At 42.6% G+C, this 22,031-nt stretch overlaps 7 protein-coding genes across 49 annotated transcripts in view; all 7 read right to left on the bottom strand.

Annotated features, from left to right (window-relative positions):
- LOC137189417 (protocadherin gamma-C5-like) overlaps nt 1–22,031 on the bottom strand; it is a 316,496-nt gene that overhangs the window by 19,781 nt on the left and 274,684 nt on the right. The gene's annotated exons all lie outside the window — the stretch shown is intronic.
- On the bottom strand, nt 642–3,788 carry LOC137189423 (protocadherin gamma-C5-like). Its single transcript, XM_067599282.1, has one exon. The coding sequence runs from the start codon at nt 3,223–3,225 to the stop codon at nt 706–708; it is 2,520 nt and encodes an 839-aa protein (XP_067455383.1). The 5' UTR covers nt 3,226–3,788; the 3' UTR covers nt 642–705.
- Nucleotides 4,002–6,900, bottom strand: LOC137188769 (protocadherin gamma-C5-like). Its single transcript, XM_067598371.1, has one exon. The coding sequence runs from the start codon at nt 6,737–6,739 to the stop codon at nt 4,268–4,270; it is 2,472 nt and encodes an 823-aa protein (XP_067454472.1). The 5' UTR covers nt 6,740–6,900; the 3' UTR covers nt 4,002–4,267.
- LOC137188768 (protocadherin gamma-C5-like) lies at nt 7,562–10,808 on the bottom strand. The gene has a single exon (XM_067598370.1). The coding sequence runs from the start codon at nt 10,408–10,410 to the stop codon at nt 7,939–7,941; it is 2,472 nt and encodes an 823-aa protein (XP_067454471.1). The 5' UTR covers nt 10,411–10,808; the 3' UTR covers nt 7,562–7,938.
- LOC137188767 (protocadherin gamma-C5-like) lies at nt 11,117–14,237 on the bottom strand. Its single transcript, XM_067598369.1, has one exon. The coding sequence runs from the start codon at nt 13,820–13,822 to the stop codon at nt 11,357–11,359; it is 2,466 nt and encodes an 821-aa protein (XP_067454470.1). The 5' UTR covers nt 13,823–14,237; the 3' UTR covers nt 11,117–11,356.
- Nucleotides 15,709–18,751, bottom strand: LOC137188848 (protocadherin gamma-C5-like). The gene has a single exon (XM_067598428.1). The coding sequence runs from the start codon at nt 18,199–18,201 to the stop codon at nt 15,709–15,711; it is 2,493 nt and encodes an 830-aa protein (XP_067454529.1). The 5' UTR covers nt 18,202–18,751.
- Nucleotides 19,181–21,877, bottom strand: LOC137188766 (protocadherin gamma-C5-like). The gene has a single exon (XM_067598366.1). The coding sequence runs from the start codon at nt 21,695–21,697 to the stop codon at nt 19,205–19,207; it is 2,493 nt and encodes an 830-aa protein (XP_067454467.1). The 5' UTR covers nt 21,698–21,877; the 3' UTR covers nt 19,181–19,204.

Here is a 22,031-nt window from a genome sequence, read left to right as displayed (position 1 = left end):
TGAATGCTATTGGTGCACAGCATCCACCTCTCACATCCAATGAGAGGGAAACAGAGCAGCACTGTTAAAGACACACTAGCCCCCCTGCACTGTCATGAAAGAGCAAGTGAAACACTACAAGGAGATGCCGATTGACATTACCATGACTTTAGTAAATGTAAAATAAATCAATGTATTAAATCAGTCTCCGTATATCTTTAAAAAATATATGTACTGTTGACATTTGATTTCACTGAGACCAAATCTATTTCCCTTGTTTTTGATTTCTAATGTGTAAATCCCATCATCTCTGTATATGTAAGTAAATAAGTTCAGTAAATATAATAAGTGAAAATAATTAAGTGTGTTAATGTTCATGTATTTTCAATGTTACCCCTTTACATCTGAGTAAACGGCCATCAGCAACAATCTATTATCGTGCCCTCTGTACGCCCCGTGGGTCAGGGTCGCTGTTCATCGCTGTGGTGCTGAAACACTCAGCTCGAAAAGCCATTCAACATCCAACACACTCCTCGGGTCAAATTATAACAGCTGCTGTGCCACAAAAGTTGTCGATGTAAAGAACAAATATCAATAATTTTCATTTAGAACAAAAGTATATATTTTCATTTCAAATATATTGACTAACGTGGTAACAAACATCCAGAATCTGTTGAATTGCCTCGTTATTACAATGTTTTGATTCCTGTAGCTTAAATAATGATCTTACAAAATCTGCACATTTATTTTTTTCCTGTACTCTCTGCTTACCTGCTGGCTCTCAAAGGTCCAGGTGCTGTCGGGTAAAGAAGCATCAAGAACACTGATCACCTCCTTAAAGTCAGTGGTGCTGCTGGGCTTAATCAAAGTGAAATCACTGTACTCTGACATTGGAGACATACAGGACCTGAAGGACTGACTCTGAGACAACATGTCTCCTCCCAGGACCTCCACGTACTTTATAGGCCCATCAGTGTTGAGCTGAATCTGCAGGTTTCTGTTGGGGTTCTTATAATCATCACAGTCGGTCCGTCTCATGCAGCAACTACCGCTGCTTCTGCTGTTCCTGATGCATTTAACCGCTAAGATGAGAAAAGTCACCAGAGACAGCACGGACACCGAGGCCAGAGAGAGAATCAAATAAAGGGTGATTCTCCCGGTTTTCTTGCTGGGCTCAATCGTTTTCTGTCGGAGGTCTAAGATGGGCTCATGGAGGCCGTCCTCCAGCAGGATGGACACCGTGACCGTGGCGGACTGGACCGGTTCCCCATCGTCCTTGACCTCTATTAGCAGCCTCTGAGAGGAGTCGTCCTGCTCGGACACAGCGCGTTTAGTCCTCACCTCCCCTGTGTACAGATTGACCGTGAACAGAGAGGCGTCTGTGGCCTCCGCCACTTTGTAGGAGATCCAGGCGTTATGGCCCGAGTCAGCGTCCACGGCCGTCACCTTAGTAACCAGGTGACCCGCTTTAGCGGAGCGGGGCATCCTCTGATGAGAGAGGGAGCCCAGGGCAGCGGAGGAGGGGTAAATAACAGCGGGGGCATTGTCGTTCTGGTCCAGGATAAAAACATGGACAGTAGCGTTGCTGCTGAGAGACGGAGAGCCCTGATCCTTTGCCTGAACCTGAATCTGAAACACCTTCAGTTTCTCATAGTCAAACGAGTGCATGCTGTAGATGCTGCCGTTATCTGAGTTAATGTAAACATAAGATGAGACAGAAACGTCCTGCACTTTAGAGTCCAGTATAGAGTAAGAAATTTTAGCGTTTTCACCAAAATCAAGGTCAGATGCTGATACTGAGAACAGTATAGACCCTGGTACACCATTCTCTTTTAAATACACATTAAAAGAGGGCTGAGTGAATACAGGAGGATTGTCATTGACGTCAGTGATGCTGACAGGAATGGTTTTCTTACTGGACAGGGGAGGAGAGCCTGAATCAGTGGCTGTTACCTCAATATTATACTCTGCAAAACTCTCTCGGTCTAAAACACCACTTGTAACTAGTGCATAATTATTAGAGAAAGAGGGTTTTAAACTGAAGGGAGAACCCTTTGCGAGATTTAACGTCACTTTACCGTTATTACCGGAGTCGAGGTCTCTTGCAGCGATTAAAGCTACAACTGTGCCTCTTGGTGAATCCTCACGTACCGGGTTTGGGTTGGAAGTGAGCACTATTTCGGGAGCATTGTCGTTAATGTCTATAACTACTACTTGTACACGACAGTGGCCCTCCATCTCAGGAACCCCTTTGTCTTTTGCAGTAATACGTAGTTCATGCATTGCACTGCTTTCATAATCTAATTGTCCTACCAAGGAAATTTCACCTGTAACGGAATGCAACTGAAAAATAGATAACAACGATTGGTCTGTGTGCTCAGAAAATGCGTATTCAATCTCCCCGTTAACACCCTCATCTGCGTCTGTTGCCTCAACTTTTACTAGGACAGAACCAGCGACACTATTTTCATGCACAGTTACATTATACAACGGCCTTTTGAAAACAGGCACGTTGTCGTTGTTGTCGAGTACAGTAACTATGATTTTTGTAGTTCCACTTTTCACAGGATTGCCCCCGTCTAAAGCTGTCAGTAATAACTGATGGACGCTTTGTTTCTCTCTGTCAAGTGATTTCTCAAGTACTAATTCCGGAACTTGTCGGTCACCAGACAACTCTTTCATTTTCAAACTAAAACACTCGTTTTTACTTAGAGTGTAAGACTTTACTGAATTACTACCAACATCCAGATCCCGTGCAGTGTCTAAGGGAAAGCGTATGCCAGTGGCTGTAGATTCTGCTATCTTTAATGATCGCTCCTCTGTTATAAAAATGGGAGAATTGTCGTTTATGTCCCTTATTTCTATTTCTATCCGGTGTAGCTGTAGCGGATTCTCTGTTACAACCTGTAAAGGCAACACACAGCTGGCGCTTTGTCCGCATAAAGACTCTCTGTCTATTCTGTCATTCACCACCAGCTCGCCCTTCCCCGCATCCACACTGAAATACTGCTCACCAGCCTCAGAAGCGACACGCAATTTTCGGTCAAAAATGTCTGATAGTCCCAAACCCAGATCTCTGGCTAGATTTCCTACCACAGAGCCCCGTTTTAGTTCCTCCGGGATACTGTATCGAGTCTGTCCGTCTATTGTATTCCACAAGAGAAAGAAATGATGCCACCACAGCGCCTGCCATCTCCAGTCTCGGTATCCCATTCTCTTTGTCATCCCCGGTCCGTTAGAATACATTATTTTCCATCGAGATATTCGTCAACATAACCCAAAATTCAAAGCCATTGCCATAATGGACACTCCAATGTTAATAAATCCTTAAATAATTGGTGATAAAATATATATTCCGTACGCCTTCGAATAATCGCATCTCCTCTCCAGCTCTGAGCACTGTGAGGGTAACTGTGGTGAGACTGAACGGGGGATGGAGTAGATCTCTTTGTACAGTTCTGTGTGCTATTGGTTCACAGCATCCATCTCTGCTATCCAATCACAGAACGCTAACTGCTCATAAAGCTACTGCACCCCCTCAAAGTCTCAATGCACTTTGACAAATGTAACATAAGGAAACCTCAGATTTGTGTGATAATTGTCTCTGTAAGACATTAAATCAGAATTCAACTAATGAAAAATATAGAGATTTTAATTTCAAAACCCCAAGTCCACTGGACACCTTAATTCCAAAGTATTGATAATCATTCCAATACTATTAATAAATTAATAACCTTAACACTTTTAACTGTAAAATATATTTTACAAAAATGCAATTCCCAAGCTATTATAACATGTTGTATCCCACTTATACAATGTCTGATAAAAATGGAAATATAGGCTATGCGCAGTGTATAATAAATTGTGATCATCATTCCTGCTGTTGTTACTTTAGTGAAACATATTCAAAGCAAATTTCTGGACATAATTAATAGATTGGAGTTTTAAGAGAAGGATACTACCTACTTCCACAATATCTGTCTAATATAATAGTGATTCTTAAACCAACCCCCCAAAAAATCTCTAGTCATACACATTGTGGTGTTGTATTTAAGAAAGCCTAGGAAGCACGGCTCTATAAGCAGAAACAAGTTTTAAATTTTTAAATATAGAGTGAAATCAAAATACAGAATTCATAAATGTTTACACTGCCCGTAGAATAGTCTAATTTAATTCAAGTTCATTCAAAACAGTTTGAAATTATATGTCACATTAGTTCAGATTTTTGGTATAATTTTTTATTTCAGGCAACAAAATAAATCTATGTATAATGATGTGTATAACAGGTCTACTGTTTTCTGCTCACCTGCTGGCTCTCAAAGGTCCAGGTGCTGTCGGGTAAAGACGCATCAAGAACACTGATCACCTCCTTAAAGTCAGTGGTGCTGCTGGGCTTAATCAAAGTGAAATCACTGTACTCTGACATTGGAGACATACAGGACCTGAAGGACTGACTCTGAGACATCATGTCTCCTCCCAGGACCTCCACGTACTTTATAGGCCCATCAGTGTTGAGCTGAATCTGCAGGTTTCTGTTGGGGTTCTTATAATCATCACAGTCGGTCCGTCTCATGCAGCAACTACCGCTGCTTCTGCTGTTCCTGATGCATTTAACCGCTAAGATGAGAAAAGTCACCAGAGACAGCACGGACACCGAGGCCAGAGAGAGAATCAAATAAAGGGTGATTCTCCCGGTTTTCTTGCTGGGCTCGATCGTTTTCTGTCGGAGGTCCAAGATGGGCTCATGGAGACCGTCCTCCAGCAGGATGGACACCGTGACCGTGGCGGACTGGACCGGTTCCCCATCGTCTTTGACCTCTATAAGCAGCCTCTGAGAGGAGTCGTCCTGCTCGGACACAGCGCGTTTAGTCCTCACCTCCCCTGTGTACAGATTGACCGTGAACAGAGAGGCGTCGGTGGCCTCCGCCACTTTGTAGGAGATCCAGGCGTTATGGCCCGAGTCAGCGTCCACGGCCGTCACCTTGGTAACCAGGTGACCCGCTTTAGCGGAGCGGGGCATCCTCTGATGAGAGAGGGAGCCCAGGGCAGCGGAGGAAGGGTAAATAACAGCGGGGGCATTGTCGTTCTGGTCCAGGATAAAAACATGGACAGTAGCGTTGCTGCTGAGAGACGGAGAGCCCTGGTCCTTTGCCTGAACCTGAATCTGAAACACTTTCAGTTTCTCATAGTCAAACGAGTGCATGCTGTAGATGCTGCCGTTATCTGAGTTAATGTAAACATAAGATGAGACAGAAACGTCCTGCACTTTGGAGTCCAGTATAGAGTAAGAAATTTTAGCGTTTTCACCAAAATCCAGATCAGATGCTGATACTGAGTACAGTATAGAGCCTGGTACCCCGTTCTCTTTTAAGTATACAGCATAGGTGCGCTGTGTGAATATAGGTGGGTTATCATTTACATCCGTAATAGTGACATTTATAGTTTTTTTGGTCGACAGAGGAGGAGAGCCTAAATCAGTGGCTGTTATCTCAATATTATACTCCGAGAAACTCTCCCGGTCTAAGGCACCACTCGTAACCAGCGCGTAATTATCAGAAAAAGAGGGTTTCAGATTAAAAGGTGAACTCTTGGGGAGCTGTAATGTCACTTTACCGTTATCGCCAGAGTCAAGGTCTCGTGCACTAATTAAAGCTACTACAGTACCACTTGGTGCGTCCTCGGGCACAGCGTTTGGTTGGGAGGTCAGAAATATATTTGGAGCATTATCGTTAACATCTAACACTTCAATATGGACAGTACAATGCCCCTCCATTCTCGGAGTCCCTTTGTCTCTTGCAGAAATGTCAATTTCATAATTTGCATTAGTTTCGAAATCTAATTTCCCCATAAGACGCATTTCTCCGGTCAATGAATCAATATCAAACACAGATAGGACAATGTCTGGTGTGTGCGTCCCAAATGAATACTCTACTTCTCCATTCAGACCATCATCAGTATCTTTTGCTGTAAGTTTTATGATTGATGCACCTTGTATACTATTTTCACTTATGGAGACTTTATAAATATTTTTCTCAAATACAGGAAAATTGTCGTTATTATCAAGCACATTTATTGTTATCTGAGAAGTCCCAGATTTTACTGGGTTTCCCCCATCCAGAGCTGTCAGTTGAAGCTGATGTCTGGCCTTTTTCTCCCTGTCGAGAGATTTAGATAAGACCAGCTCTGGTACTTTCCTCCCACCGGACACATCTTTTATCTTTAAACTAAAAAAATCATCTTTATTCAAAGTATACGACCTTACTGAATTAACTCCAACGTCAAGATCTTGTGCGGTCTCCAAAGGAAAACGTGCCCCTGCCGCTGTCGACTCTGCTATTTGTAATATTATATCTTGCGAAGGGAATCTTGGAGAATTATCATTAATATCTTGTATTTCTACCTCAACCCGGTACAGTTGTAGCGGGTTATCTATGACAACTTGAAGAGTCAACACACAGCTGGTGCTTTGTCCACACAAAGCCTCTCTGTCTATTCTGTCATTCACCACCAGCTCGCCCTTCCCCGCATCCACACTGAAATGCTGCTTACCAGCCTCAGAGGCGACACGCAGCCTACGGTCAAAAATCTCAGATAGTCCCAAACCCAGATCTTTGGCTAGATTTCCTACCACAGATCCCTGTTTTAGCTCCTCCGGGATGCTGTAACGAGTCTGTCCGTCTATTGTATTCCACAAGAGAAAGAAATGATGCCACCAAAGCGCCTGCCATCTCCAGACTCGGTATCCCATTCTCTTTGTCATCCTCGGTTCGTTAGAATTATTTCCCAATAAGGTAATCGAAACGAAGATAGTTGCCACCCATTGCCAAAAAACAGTAACCAAAAACAAAGCTCCGATGTCGCTTCATAATAAAAATTTAAATCGATATTTTTCTTTTTAATTCCGATAAGAGCATCACTCCCTCTCATCCAGCTCCTCGCAATGTGAGCGTTTACGCTGCTGAGGCTGCATGGGGGAGGGAGTAGATCTCTTTGTACAGTTCAACGTTTCATTGGTTCATAACATCCATCTCTATCATCCAATAAGAAGGGGGTGAGCAGTGCTTTTAAAGACACAGCCGCCCTTGAAATATTCTAACTTAATGCAATAGGAGAGTGTGAAGGAAATTGTAGGATGTCAGCAGTTGCAGGACATCAATAAAGTCAATGTGAATAAAATGAAAGTTGATCATAAAAACATAAATACTGTCTGTGTTCTGCTTATTTGAACTTTTTAAACCAGTATTCTGAGATTTGAATTAGAAAAACAAACGTAACAAAACATTTCAAATAATGTTAGAATAGCATGTATTACAAATATAAAACAATAAAAATAACATCCTAGTTTGTTCAAAAAACCTAAGCAACTGTTATTGTGGATTTTTATAGGTGAATGAGAGCAGTTTAGCCCTGTGTAGTAAGGAAGCCTTTTAAAGGTTTCGCTGTCCAAATGTGTGGTGCTGAAACAAATGGCATTCATAGAGTCCCGTAACAGCATACCCAACACCTATTAGAAATTACCGTTGCACGCAAACAGAGCTGATCTGAGAACAAAACCTGACCTTTGATATAATGTAGTCCTATGTAGCAGGAACAAGGCGTGGACAACAGAACCATGTAATAGACAAGATGAGTTGACGAAGACGACTGGGTTGAAAGGGAGACATAGTGGTAGAAACCTGAATATTTTATTGCTTTGCTACAACGCAACGAAACAATATTATTTAACGTGATAATAAGTATAAACAAAGCGTACAATGGCCAAGAGCTAATATCACCGGAATACAATGACTATTTAGCCTAAAGGAACGAAAAGTAAAAAATAAAAATATTTGTTAAGGGTCTATGTATTGTACTCTGAAACACCAAGAGCACATTTTAAACGCCATCTTATAAGAAGGCAGTTATATAAATGGTTTATAAAAATGAAATACAACAATATAAAATTACATAGTAGGTCTATCATTGTTTTCTGCTCACCTGCTGGCTCTCAAAGGTCCAGGTGCTGTCGGGTAGAGAAGCATCAAGAACACTGATCACCTCCTTAAAGTCAGTGGTGCTGCTGGGCTTAATCAAAGTGAAATCACTGTACTCTGACATTGGAGACATACAGGACCTGAAGGACTGACTCTGAGACATCATGTCTCCTCCGAGGACCTCCACGTACTTTATAGGCCCATCAGTGTTGAGCTGAATCTGCAGGTTTCTGTTGGGGTTCTTGTAATCATCACAGTCGGTCCGTCTCATGCAGCAACTACCGCTGCTTCTGCTGTTCCTGATGCATTTAACCGCTAAGATGAGAAAAGTCACCAGAGACAGCACGGACACCGAGGCCAGAGAGAGAATCAAATAAAGGGTGATTCTCCCGGTTTTCTTGCTGGGCTCGATCGTTTTCTGTCGGAGGTCTAAGATGGGCTCATGGAGACCGTCCTCCAGCAGGATGGACACAGTGACCGTGGCGGACTGGACCGGTTCCCCGTCGTCTTTGACCTCTATGAGGAGCCTCTGAGAGGAGTCGTCCTGCTCGGACACAGCGCGTTTAGTCCTCACCTCCCCTGTGTACAGATTGACCGTGAACAGAGAGGCGTCTGTGGCCTCCGCCACTTTGTAGGAGATCCAGGCGTTATGGCCCGAGTCAGCGTCCACGGCCGTCACCTTAGTAACCAGGTGACCCGCTTTAGCGGAGCGGGGCATCCTCTGATGAGAGAGGGAGCCCAGGGCAGCGGAGGAGGGGTAAATAACAGCGGGGGCATTGTCGTTCTGATCCAGGATAAAAACATGGACAGTAGCGTTGCTGCTGAGAGACGGAGAGCCCTGGTCCTTTGCCTGAACCTGAATCTGAAATACCTTCAGTTTCTCATAGTCAAACGAGTGCATGCTGTAGATGCTGCCGTTATCTGAGTTAATGTAAACATAAGATGAGACAGAAACGTCCTGCACTTTAGAGTCCAGTATAGAGTAAGAAATTTTAGCGTTTTCACCAAAATCCAGGTCAGATGCTGATACTGAGTACAGTATAGACCCTGGTACCCCATTCTCTTTTAAATACACATTATAGGTCTGCTGAGTGAATACAGGAGGGTTGTCATTTACATCAGTGATGCTGACAGGTATAATTTTCTTACTGGACAGTGGAGGAGAGCCTGAATCAATGGCTGTTATCTCAATATTATACTCAGAAAAAGTCTCTCGGTCTAAATGACCACTAGTAACCAGTGCGTAATTATTAGAAAATGAGGGTTTTAGAGTGAAAGGAGAACCTTTGGGTAGTTTCAGTGTCACTTTGCTATTATTACCGGAGTCAGCGTCACGTGCATTGAGTAAAGCCACTACTGTGCCACTTGGTGCGTCTTCGCGCACTGGCTGCGGTTCAGAGGTGAGGACAATTTCTGGAGTATTATCATTAACATCAACAACATCTATCTGTACACGACAGTGGCTCTCCATTTCGGGAACCCCTTTGTCTTTCGCAGTTATTTCAATTTTATAGGACGTGGCTCTTTCATAATCTAAACCTCCTTTCAAATATATTTCTCCCGTTACTGAATTTATTTCAAACACTGATGAGACCGAATCAGGTGTCCGCGGGCCAAAAGAAAATTCAACTTCTCCGTTTGGTCCCTCGTCAGCATCAGTTGCTGTAATTTTGATAACAAAGGTGTCTTTTGCAGTATTCTCTTCTAAGGAAACTTTATATGTATTTTTATCGAAAACTGGGAAATTGTCGTTTACGTCAAGCACAGTGATAGTTATCTGCGAAGTACCAGACATGACTGGGTTTCCCCCGTCTAATGCAGTCAGAAGTAGCCGATGAACTGCTTTCTTCTCCCGGTCAAGAGGCTTCTCTAACACTAACTCTGGGACCGTTTTGCCATCTTCAACCTCCTTCATTTTCAACGTAAAACAGTCGTTTTTAGTCAAAGTGTAGGATTTTACCGAATTACTTCCAACGTCTGAATCCTCTGCACTCTCCAAAAGAAAACGAGTCCCCACTGCTGCTGTTTCAGCAATTTTCAAAGACATTTCTTTTGTATGAAATCTGGGTGAATTATCATTTATATCTTTTATTTCCACCTCAATCCGATGTAAACTTAGAGGGTTTTCAAGAACAACCTGCAAAGGCAACACACAGCTGGCGCTTTGAGCGCACAAAGCCTCTCTGTCTATTCTGTCATTCACCACCAGCTCGCCCTTCCCCGCATCCACACTGAAATACTGCTCACCAGCCTCAGAGGCGACACGCAGCTTACGGTCAAAAATGTCTAATAGTCCTAAACCCAGATCCTTGGCAAGATTTCCTACCACAGAGCCCTGTTTTAGTTCTTCCGGGATGGTGTATCGAGTCTGTCCGTCTATTGTACTCCACAAGAGAAAGAAATAATGCCACCAAAGAGCCTGCCATCTCCAGTCTCGGTATCCCATTCTCTTTGTCATCCCTGATCCGTTAGAATATGTTATTTCCCATCGAGGATATCGAGGTTAATATCCAGTTCGAAGGAGCATTAGCTATTCCCAGAAAAATATATGATGTATTTTTGTTCATGTTTGAACCTTAAATTAAAAAAAAATCTTATTCAACTCCGTGTGTATGACTGCATCGCCCATCATCCTCCAGCTCTTTGCATTGTTAACGTTTATGGTGCTGAGGATGCAAGGAGGAGGGGGTAGATCTCTTTGTACAGTTCTGTATGCGATTGGTGCGCAGCAGCCATCAGTGGCATCCAATAGGAAGAGGGCTGAGTGGTGCTTTTAAAGACACAGCTGCGCTTATGAGACTTTGCCATTGCACTGTTGTGTGATATGTGTAAGATTCATCTTATGCTTTTGAAATTTTGCTGCTGAAACATTAAGCCAATCATACAATCAAAGAAAATATACATTCCCAGAAAATATGATTCACCAAATTAACAGAACTAAGCCAAGTCCAAAACTCAAACCTCTCTAACAAGACAGTGTGAAGAGTTATAGTCGTTCTTAAAATCTGAAATCACCTGTATTGGCTTTAAAAAAAAGAAGAAGCAGAAAACCGTTGCCACCATCACAATACTAGAGCACATGGCTTGTAATTATTGAGTAATTTAGATAGAATCCTTTTGATAAGTTTTTGAAGCAATGAAATGGGGAGGTGTTGATCAGTACATCAAATTATTGGCTGTGTAGTTAATAACAACATTAACTACGTGTAACTTAAGTGTAACAATATCACAGTGCTGACGGTATATTTTTCAGCATTATGCAGTTTATAAAACAAACCTGAGCAGGCCAGTTTTCAGTATTTACGACGAAAACATCATTACCAGAAGACAAATAAATATCATAAATTATTTACATATGGAAATTTGAAATTATGGATGATGTGGACATCACATTAAATAAACTGTCATCTGCTCACCTGCTGGCTCTCAAAGGTCCAGGTGCTGTCGGGTAAAGACGCATCAAGGACACTGATCACCTCCTTAAAGTCAGTGGTGCTGCTGGGCTTAATCAAAGTGAAATCACTGTACTCTGACATTGGAGACATACAGGACCTGAAGGACTGACTCTGAGACAACATGTCTCCTCCCAGGACCTCCACGTACTTTATAGGCCCATCAGTGTTGAGCTGAATCTGCAGGTTTCTGTTGGGGTTCTTGTAATCATCACAGTCGGTCCGTCTCATGCAGCAACTACCGCTGCTTCTGCTGTTCCTGATGCATTTAACCGCTAAGATGAGAAAAGTCACCAGAGACAGCACGGACACCGAGGCCAGAGAGAGAATCAAATAAAGGGTGATTCTCCCGGTTTTCTTGCTGGGCTCGATCGTTTTCTGTCGGAGGTCCAAGATGGGCTCATGGAGACCGTCCTCCAGCAGGATGGACACCGTGACTGTGGCGGACTGGACCGGTTCCCCGTCGTCCTTGACCTCTATGAGGAGCCTCTGAGAGGAGTCGTCCTGCTCGGACACAGCGCGTTTAGTCCTCACCTCCCCTGTGTACAGATTGACCGTGAACAGAGAGGCGTCTGTGGCCTCCGCCACTTTGTAGGAGATCCAGGCGTTATGGCCCGAGTCAGCGTCCACGGCCGTCACCTTAGTAACCAGGTGACCCGCTTTAGCGGAGCGGGGCATCCTCTGATGAGAGAGGGAGCCCAGGGCAGCGGAGGAGGGGTAAATAACAGCGGGGGCATTGTCGTTCTGATCCAGGATAAAAACATGGACAGTAGCGTTGCTGCTGAGAGACGGAGAGCCCTGATCCTTTGCCTGAACCTGAATCTGAAACACCTTCAGTTTCTCATAGTCAAACGAGTGCATGCTGTAGATGCTGCCGTTATCTGAGTTAATGTAAACATAAGACGAGACAGAAACGTCCTGCACTTTAGAGTCCAGTATAGAGTAAGAAATTTTAGCGTTTTCAGCAAAATCCAGATCAGATGCTGATACTGAGTACAGTATAGAGCCTGCTACCCCATTCTCCTTTAAATACACATTATAGGAGGGCTGAGTGAATACAGGAGGGTTATCATTGACATCAGTGATGCTGACAGGAATAGTTTTCTTACTGGACAGCGGAGGAGAGCCTGAATCAGTGGCTGTTATTTCAATGTTATACTCCGGGACACTCTCACGGTCTAAAGCACCGCTGGTTACCAGTGCGTAATTATTCGAAAATGAGGGTTTAAGATCAAAGGGGGAACCTTTGGGAAGCTCTAACTTCACTTTACTGTTATCACCGGAATCAAGGTCACGGACACTTAGCAAAGCCACTACTGTCCCTTTGTGAGAGTCTTCTGGCACAGAACTGGGTTTTGAAGTTAGCACAATTTCTGGGGCGTTATCATTTACGTCTAAGACATCCACCTGCACACTGCAATGACCCTCCATTTTAGGAAAACCCTTGTCTTTTGCACTAATGTCTATTCGATATGATGTTTGAGTTTCGTGGTCCAGTTGTTTTTTTAAAAATATATCCCCCGTTACAGGATCTACATGAAATAATGACAGCACTGATGGTGGTGTGTGAATGCCAAGCGAATACTCAATTTCACCATTTGGACCCTCATCTATATCGGTTGCTTTTGTTGTAATTACAAAAGAGCCGTTTGGACTGTTTTCTTTAACAGAAATTTTATAAAAAGTATTTTCGAATAATGGCACATTGTCGTTAATATCAAGCACAGTGATAGTTATTTTTGAAGTTCCAGACTTGACAGGATTGCCTCCGTCCATAGCAGTAAGAACTAAATTGTGAATAGCTTTTTTCTCGCGATCTAATGATTTATTTAACACCAGTTCTGGTATTTTTCTTCCATTTTCAATTTCTTTAACTTTTAAAGTAAAGCAATCATCTTTACTCAGAGTGTACGTCTTTAATCCGTTACTCCCAACATCAGGGTCCTCTGCACTCTCTAAGGGAAAACTCACACCTACAATGGTGGATTCAGCTATTTCTATTATATGATCGCTTTTGAGAAAACTAGGATCATTGTCATTTACGTCTCTTATTTCCACTTCTATCCGGTGTAACTGTAACGGGTTTTCTATTACAACCTGCAGAGGTAGAACACAGCTGGCGCTTTGTCCACATAAAGCCTCTCTGTCTATTCTGTCGTTCACCACCAGCTCGCCCTTCCCCGCATCCACACTGAAATACTGCTTACCAGCCTCAGAGGCGACACGCAGCTTACGGTCAAAAATGTCTGATAGTCCCAAATTCAGATCTTTGGCTATATTTCCAACCACAGAGCCTTGTTCCAGCTCCTCTGGGATCCTGTAACGAGTCTGTCCGTCTGTTGTACTCCACAAGAGAAAGAAATGGTGCCACCAAAGCGCCTGCCATCTCCAATCTCGGTATCCCATTCTCTTTGTCATCCTGATCAGTTACAATACGTTATTTCCCATCGAAATACTGTTCAGATTAAAGAGGTCAATGTGGTAATCCATCAACTATGAATTTGCTGTAGTCCAAAAGAGACCTATATGTATGCATCATGAGATGCAATTTAAAATGATAGTATATAATCTGAGTGTAAAAAAGCATCCTCCTCTCATCTCCTGCTCGAAGCACTGTACTGGCCACAGTGGTGAGGATGGATGGGGGAGGGAGTAGATCTCTTTGTACAACTCCTAATGCTATTGGTGCACATAAGATACCCTTCATCCAATGAGATTGAAACAGCAGTGGGCTCCAGACCCAGCACTGTAAATCAAGAGGTGTGAAATGCCACAATGGGGCACAATGAGCTATTTTGTAGTTAACGAAAATAAAATTTAACACGTTATCTAAAAAAAAAAAAAAAAAAAAAAAAAAAAAAAAATACATATATATATATATATATATAGATTGTTATGATTTTAACAATACCTGTAAGTCCATCCATACTGTATTTTCTATATTTACATTCACATCAATTTTGCATCATGTGAAAAATGAAATCTCAATATCGTTGAATCACAATATTATGATGTTCATGTGTAGAAATTACATGTTTATGACACTAAACATGTCAGCGAAGGCCATATTGCTATATGTTGCTTGCAAAAAAATAAATGAATATAAACCTCAATGTGATTATGCTTCAATACCAAATCAAACACCTCGAAGGAAGAAAGGGAATAGAAACACAAAAAAATGAAGGGAATCTTGTGTGAGAATATAGGAAACGATTTTCCTCTCTGCTCACTACAGGCTCTCAAAGTTCCAAAAAATATAAATTATAAAATCTAAGATACACCAGATAGTGAGAGTGTGAAACTGTATTGACAGATTTCTAGAACACATATTTTCTCTGTTTCTGAATACTGTCTCGCCTACTACTTATACTTTTCCAAAATTATAACTGATAGATAGATAGATAGATAGATAGATAGATAGATAGATAGATAGATAGATAGATAGATAGATAGATGCTGCAATCCACCAACAGTCGCTGTCCACCTTCGTGGTGCTGAACTTTTCAGAAATGGTTATGCAAGTGTGTGAGTGTGAGACTATATGGACAGATTTCTTGAACACATATTTTCACTGTTTCAGAACACTGTCTTGCCTGCATCTCATATTTTACCAAAATTGTAACCACACATTACGTAGATAGACAGATAAAAACTGTGGAATTTCAGGAACTAAAGAATAAATATAAATAAAAGAGATTTTTTTAGTATTTGCAATTGAAAATCTGGATAACAGAAAATTTTGACCTTGGAAATAGGGTTTCAACTGAGATAGGGGATATTCGAAATCAAAGGGATAAAAAGAGACGATTAATAGGTGCTGTATACAATATTCTTATCAAACCTGATGGCGATGAAGAATTTCTACAAATCATATATAACAAATGGAATAAAGATCTTGGTATGGCAGATGAAAAAGATGAGGGAATGTTTACAACTCATAAAAAATTACCACTATTGAAAATTTTCTCTGCAGACTGAGTGGAGCCGCAAATTCACCCAACATCCATACATTATAAAGGAACCCTGTGTTTCGTCTGTATTTTGTTCTGTTTTGTCATGTGTGAGTGTGTGTGTGTGTGTGTGTGTGAGATAAATATGTATATGTTTGTGTGGGTAGAGATGCATATTACCTGTGATGACAACTATATGTGACTGTATGGTACTTGTGGATGACCAACTCAAACAATGTCAAATCATGAAATTTGATTTCTTGAAGAAATGACGATCATGTAACATGTTGACATATTTCATTTATTGCATTCAGACCCTAACTCTCTCTCAAAAAGGATAACATAGTAGGTCTATTACTGATTTCTGCTCACCTGCTGGCTCTCAAAGGTCCAGGTGCTGTCGGGTAAAGAAGCATCCAGGACACTGATCACCTCCTTAAAGTCAGTGGTGCTGCTGGGCTTAATCAAAGTGAAATCACTGTACTCTGACATTGGAGACATACAGGACCTGAAGGACTGACTCTGAGACAACATGTCTCCTCCCAGGACCTCCACGTACTTTATAGGCCCATCAGTGTTTAGCTGAATCTGCAAGTTTCTGTTGGGGTTCTTGTAATCATCACAGTCGGTCCGTCTCATGCAGCAACTACCGCTGCTTCTGCTGTTCCTGATGCATTTAACCGCTAAGATGAGAAAAGTCACCAGAGACAGCACGGACACCGAGGCCAGAGAGAGAATCAAATAAAGGGTGATTCTCCCGGTTTTCTTGCTGGGCTCGATCGTTTTCTGTCGGAGGTCCAAGATGGGCTCATGGAGGCCGTCCTCCAGCAGGATGGACACCGTGACCGTGGCGGACTGGACCGGTTCCCCGTCGTCCTTGACCTCTATAAGCAGCCTCTGAGATGAGTCGTCCTGCTCGGACACAGCGCGTTTAGTCCTAACTTCCCCTGTGTACAGATTGACCGTGAACAGAGAGGCGTCTGTGGCCTCCGCCACTTTGTAGGAGATCCAGGCGTTATGGCCCGAGTCAGCGTCCACGGCCGTTACCTTAGTAACCAGGTGACCCGCTTTAGCGGAGCGGGGCATCCTCTGATGAGAGAGGGAGCCCAGGGCAGCGGAGGAGGGGTAAATAACAGCGGGGGCATTGTCGTTCTGGTCCAGGATAAAAACATGGACAGTAGCGTTGCTGCTGAGAGACGGAGAGCCCTGGTCCTTTGCCTGAACTTGAATCTGAAACACCTTCAGTTTCTCATAGTCAAACGAGTGCATGCTGTAGATGCTGCCGTTATCTGAGTTAATGTAAACATAAGATGAGACAGAAACGTCCTGCACTTTAGAGTCCAGTATAGAGTAAGAAATTTTAGCGTTTTCAGCAAAATCCAGATCAGATGCTGATACTGAGTACAGTATAGAGCCTGCTACCCCATTCTCTTTTAAATACACATTATAGGAAGGCTGAGTGAATACAGGAGGGTTATCATTCACATCAGTGATGCTGACAGGTACAATTTTCGTACTAGACAGCGGAGGAGAGCCTGAATCAATGGCTGTTATCTCAATATTGTACTCTGAGACACTCTCACGGTCTAAAGTACCACTGGTAACCAGTTCGTAATTTTTAGAGAACGATGGTTTCAGAGAGAAAGGAGAACTTTTCGGGAGATGTAACATCACTTTACCATTAGCACCGGAGTCAAGATCTCGCGCACTGATCAAAGCAACGACTGTGCCTCTTGGTGCATCCTCGCGCACAGGACTGGGTTTGGAAGTGAGCACAATTTCTGGAGCATTATCATTTATGTCTTCTACGTCAAGTTGTACACGACAGTGACCCTCCATTTCAGGGACGCCATTGTCTTTAGCAGTTATATCGATATGGTATGATTTAGAGCTTTCATAATCCAATTCTCCCTTTAATACTATTTCTCCTGTTATATCATTGATTTCAAATGTCGATAACACAACATCTGGAGTGCGGGACCCGAAAGAATATTTAACTTCACCATTAAGACCATCGTCAGCATCTGTAGCTATAAGTTTTATTACAAACGTTCCTTTGGTGCTATTCTCTTTTAAAGAGACTTTATACTCGTTTTCATTGAATATTGGAAAATTGTCGTTAATATCAAGTACAGTAATGCTAATCTTACAGGTTCCCGATGTGACAGGGGTACCTCCATCTAATGCTGTCAATAGCAGCTGATGCAGGGCATGCTTTTCCCGGTCCAACGGCTTTTCTAACACTAATTCTGGGACAGCTTGACCATTTTTGGTGTCTTTAAATTTTAAAGAAAAGTAATCGTTTTTGCTAAGAGAGTAAGTTTTCAACGAATTGCTTCCAACATCAGGGTCCTCCGCGCCCTCCAAAGGAAAGCGTTTGCCAATCGCAACGGATTCTGGTATTTTAAGGTTAATCTCTTGTGTAAGAAAACGAGGGGTATTGTCATTTATGTCTCTTATTTCCACTTCAATTCGATGAGACTGTAAAGGATTTTCAACTACTACTTGCAGAGGTAGAACACAGCTGGCGCTTTGTCCACATAAAGCCTCTCTGTCTATTCTGTCATTCACCACCAGCTCGCCCTTCCCCGCATCCACACTGAAATACTGCTTACCAGCCTCAGAGGCGACACGCAGCTTACGGTCAAAAATGTCTGATAGCCCCAAACCCAGATCTTTTGCGATATTTCCTACCACAGAGCCCTGTTTTAGTTCCTCTGGGATGCTGTAGCGAGTCTGTCCATCTACTGTATTCCACAAGAGTAAGAAATGATACCACCAAAGAACCTGCCATCTCCAGCCTCGGTATCCCATTCTCTTTGTCATCCTTGGTCCGTTATAACACATTAATTCCAATCGCGATCTCGTTTACAACAATGCTGAAATCCATTATAGTAGGAAATACTCCCAAAGTGAAACTGCACCAGTGTTTGAGCATGGCTGTATGCTAGAATTCATACATTAAATTCTTAGAAAATTCGAGCTCATTGCTCTCTCTCTCTCTCTCTCTCTTATCGAATTCATTGCACTCTGTTACAGCTATGAGGCTGCATGGGGGCAGGGACTAGATTGCTTTGTACAGTTCTGAATCCTATTGGTGCACCGCATCCAATTTCACTGTCCAATGAGAAGGGAATTGATCGACACTCTTAAAGTCGCAGCATCTACTCCCTTTATGAGCTTTCATTTGGGGTGTTTATGTCAAATATAATTCAACGTTAAATAATACGAGGAAAGGGCTTGTCATACTTAAAGATAAATAAATAAAACCACAATATAATCAACAACGTAAAGAAATTGGGAGGGTAAATTAAATTTGACGCCACAGAAAAAAATACAGGCAGAAAAGATAATAGTAAGCAGTAAACGAGCAGTAATCTGTTGTCAATAGAGTCAATAAATCGACACTATGCCAATGTTACCTGATTGTGGCTGCATTTCACAGTCGCTGTCCACTCGAATTGTGCTGCAATGTTCGAACGTGTACGTGTGATATACAGTATACTGGATTTATTTCCTACATTAAAATAAAGAATTTCAAAACATATTGCGACAAAGCGTAATGAGAAAATGATATACTGAAAATAACAGACAGGAAAAAAGTCAGACTATCCAAAACATAGCCTATTGTAGCCAGTCAGACGGATTAATAGATAGATAGATAGATAGATAGATAGATAGATAGATAGATAGATAGATAGATAGATAGATAGATAGATAGATAGATAGATAGATAGATAGATAGATAGATAGATAGATTTTTTTCAAGTCGATTGCTTTCATAATAGACCATTACTATTACTGTTTAAAGACATAACCTCGTTAATCTCTTCTTAAAACCTCAGAAGAATTATTGTTTTCTGCTCACCTGCTGGCTCTCAAAGGTCCAGGTGCTGTCGGGTAAAGAAGCATCCAGGACACTGATCATCTCCTTAAAGTCAGTGGTGCTGCTGGGCTTAATCAAAGTGAAATCACTGTACTCCGACATTGGAGACATACAGGACCTGAAGGACTGACTCTGAGACAACATGTCTCCTCCCAGGACCTCCACGTACTTTATAGGCCCATCAGTGTTGAGCTGAATCTGCAGGTTTCTGTTGGGGTTCTTGTAATCATCACAGTCGGTCCGTCTCATGCAGCAACTACCGCTGCTTCTGCTGTTCCTGATGCATTTAACCGCTAAGATGAGAAAAGTCACCAGAGACAGCACGGACACCGAGGCCAGAGAGAGAATCAAATAAAGGGTGATTCTCCCGGTTTTCTTGCTGGGCTCGATCGTTTTCTGTCGGAGGTCCAAGATGGGCTCATGGAGGCCGTCCTCCAGCAGGATGGACACCGTGACTGTGGCGGACTGGACCGGTTCCCCGTCGTCCTTGACCTCTATAAGCAGCCTCTGAGAGGAGTCGTCCTGCTCGGACACAGCGCGTTTAGTCCTCACCTCCCCTGTGTACAGATTGACCGTGAACAGAGAGGCGTCTGTGGCCTCCGCCACTTTGTAAGAGATCCAGGCATTATGGCCCGAGTCAGCGTCCACGGCCGTCACCTTAGTAACCAGGTGACCCGCTTTAGCGGAGCGGGGCATCCTCTGATGAGAGAGGGAGCCCAGGGCAGCGGAGGAGGGGTAAATAACAGCGGGGGCATTGTCGTTTTGATCCAGGATAAAAACATGAACAGTAGCGTTGCTGCTGAGAGACGGAGAGCCCTGATCCTTTGCCTGAACCTGAATCTGAAACACCTTCAGTTTCTCATAGTCAAACGAGTGCATGCTGTAGATGCTGCCGTTATCTGAGTTAATGTAAACATAAGACGAGACAGAAACGTCCTGCACTTTAGAGTCCAGTATAGAGTAAGAAATTTTTGCGTTTTCAGCAAAATCCAGGTCAGATGCTGATACTGAGTACAGTATAGAGCCTGCTACCCCATTCTCTTTTAAATACACATTATAGGAAGGCTGAGTGAATATAGGAGGGTTGTCATTTACATCAGTGATGCTGACAGGTATAATTTTCTTACTGGACAGGGGAGGAGAGCCTGAATCAGTGGCTGTTATCTCAATATTATATTCCGAGACATTTTCTCGATCCAAAACACCACTGGTAACCAGCGCGTAATTATGAGAAAATGAGGGTTTTAGGGCAAATGGGGATTTCTTGGGAAGATGTAATGTCACTCTACCGTTATCACCGGAGTCAAGGTCTCGGGCACTGAGCAAAGCTACTACAGTGCCATTAGTCGAGTCTTCGCGCACTGGCTTTGGATGAGAGGTGAGTATTATTTCTGGAGCATTGTCGTTAACATCTAAAACTTCCACATGTACAGTACAATGTCCCTCCATTCTCGGACTACCTCTATCCTTTGCACTTACGTCTATTTCATAATTTGCAGTTGATTCGAAATCTAATTTTGCTTTTAAAAATATTGTTCCCGATATAGTATCAATACTAAATACAGACAGAATAGTATCTGTTGTGTGAGCTCCAAATAAATATTCTATTTCTCCGTTTTGACCATCGTCCATGTCTGTTGCTTTTGTTTGCACTATTAATGCACCTTCTGCTGCATTTTCAGCAACAGAGACTTTATACAATGTTTTCTCAAAAGCTGGAACGTTATCGTTGCTGTCAAGGACTGTAATAGATATTTGAGAGGTCCCGGATCTCACTGGGTTGCCTCCATCTAGAGCTGTCAATAAAAGCTTATGAACAGACTTTTTCTCTCTATCTAAAAGTTTTGCTAAAATCAATTCAGGAACTTTTCTTCCACCTGCAACTTCTTTAACTCTAATATTAAAACATTCGTCTTTACTGAGAGTGTATGACCTCAGTGAATTACTGCCAACATCTGGGTCAATGGCGCTTTCTAATGGAAAACGAACCCCTAAACCCATAGACTCCGCAATCTCCAATGTGATATCATTTGATGGGAATCTGGGCGCATTATCATTAATGTCTTGAATTTCAACCTCAACACGAAAAAGTTGTAATGGGTCTTCAATTACAACCTGCAGAGGCAACACACAGCTGGCGCTTTGTCCGCATAATGTCTCTCGGTCTATCCTGTCATTCACCACCAGCTCGCCCTTCCCCGCATCCACACTGAAATACTGCTTACCAGCCTCAGAAGCGACACGCAGCTTACGGTCAAAAATCTCAGATAGCCCCAAACCCAGATCTTTTGCAAGATTTCCTACCACAGAGCCCTGTTTTAGTTCCTCCGGGATGCTGTAACGAGTCTGTCCGTTTATTGTACTCCACAAAAGAAAGAGATGATGCCACCAAAGCGCCTGCCATCTCCAGTCTCGGTATCCCATTCTCTTTGTCATCCTTGTTCCGCTATAACACATGTATTCCAATCGACATAATGTATAGAACAACGCTGAAATCCGTCATCGCAGTTATTACTCCACAAGAAAATTGTCCATAATTCCTGAGCATGGCTCTAAGCTGAAATTAATTTAGCTCATATATGAAAATACGAGCTCATTGCTTTCTCTCTCCTCTGGCTCTTTGCATTGTAAGTGTTACAGCTATGAGGCTGAATGGGGGCAGGGACTAGATTGCTTTGTACAGTTCAGAATCCTATTGGTGCACAGCATCCACTGCTACCGTCCAATGAGAAGGAAACTGATCGACACCTTTAAAGTCGCAGCATCTTTTCTCTTTGTGCCCCTTCACTTT

This window comes from Thunnus thynnus, chromosome 9 (assembly GCF_963924715.1).
Source record: "Thunnus thynnus chromosome 9, fThuThy2.1, whole genome shotgun sequence".
Taxonomy (NCBI): domain Eukaryota; kingdom Metazoa; phylum Chordata; class Actinopteri; order Scombriformes; family Scombridae; genus Thunnus; species Thunnus thynnus.
The sequence above is the reverse complement of the archived record's forward strand: the minus strand, read 5'-3'. Positions and strand labels throughout refer to the sequence as shown.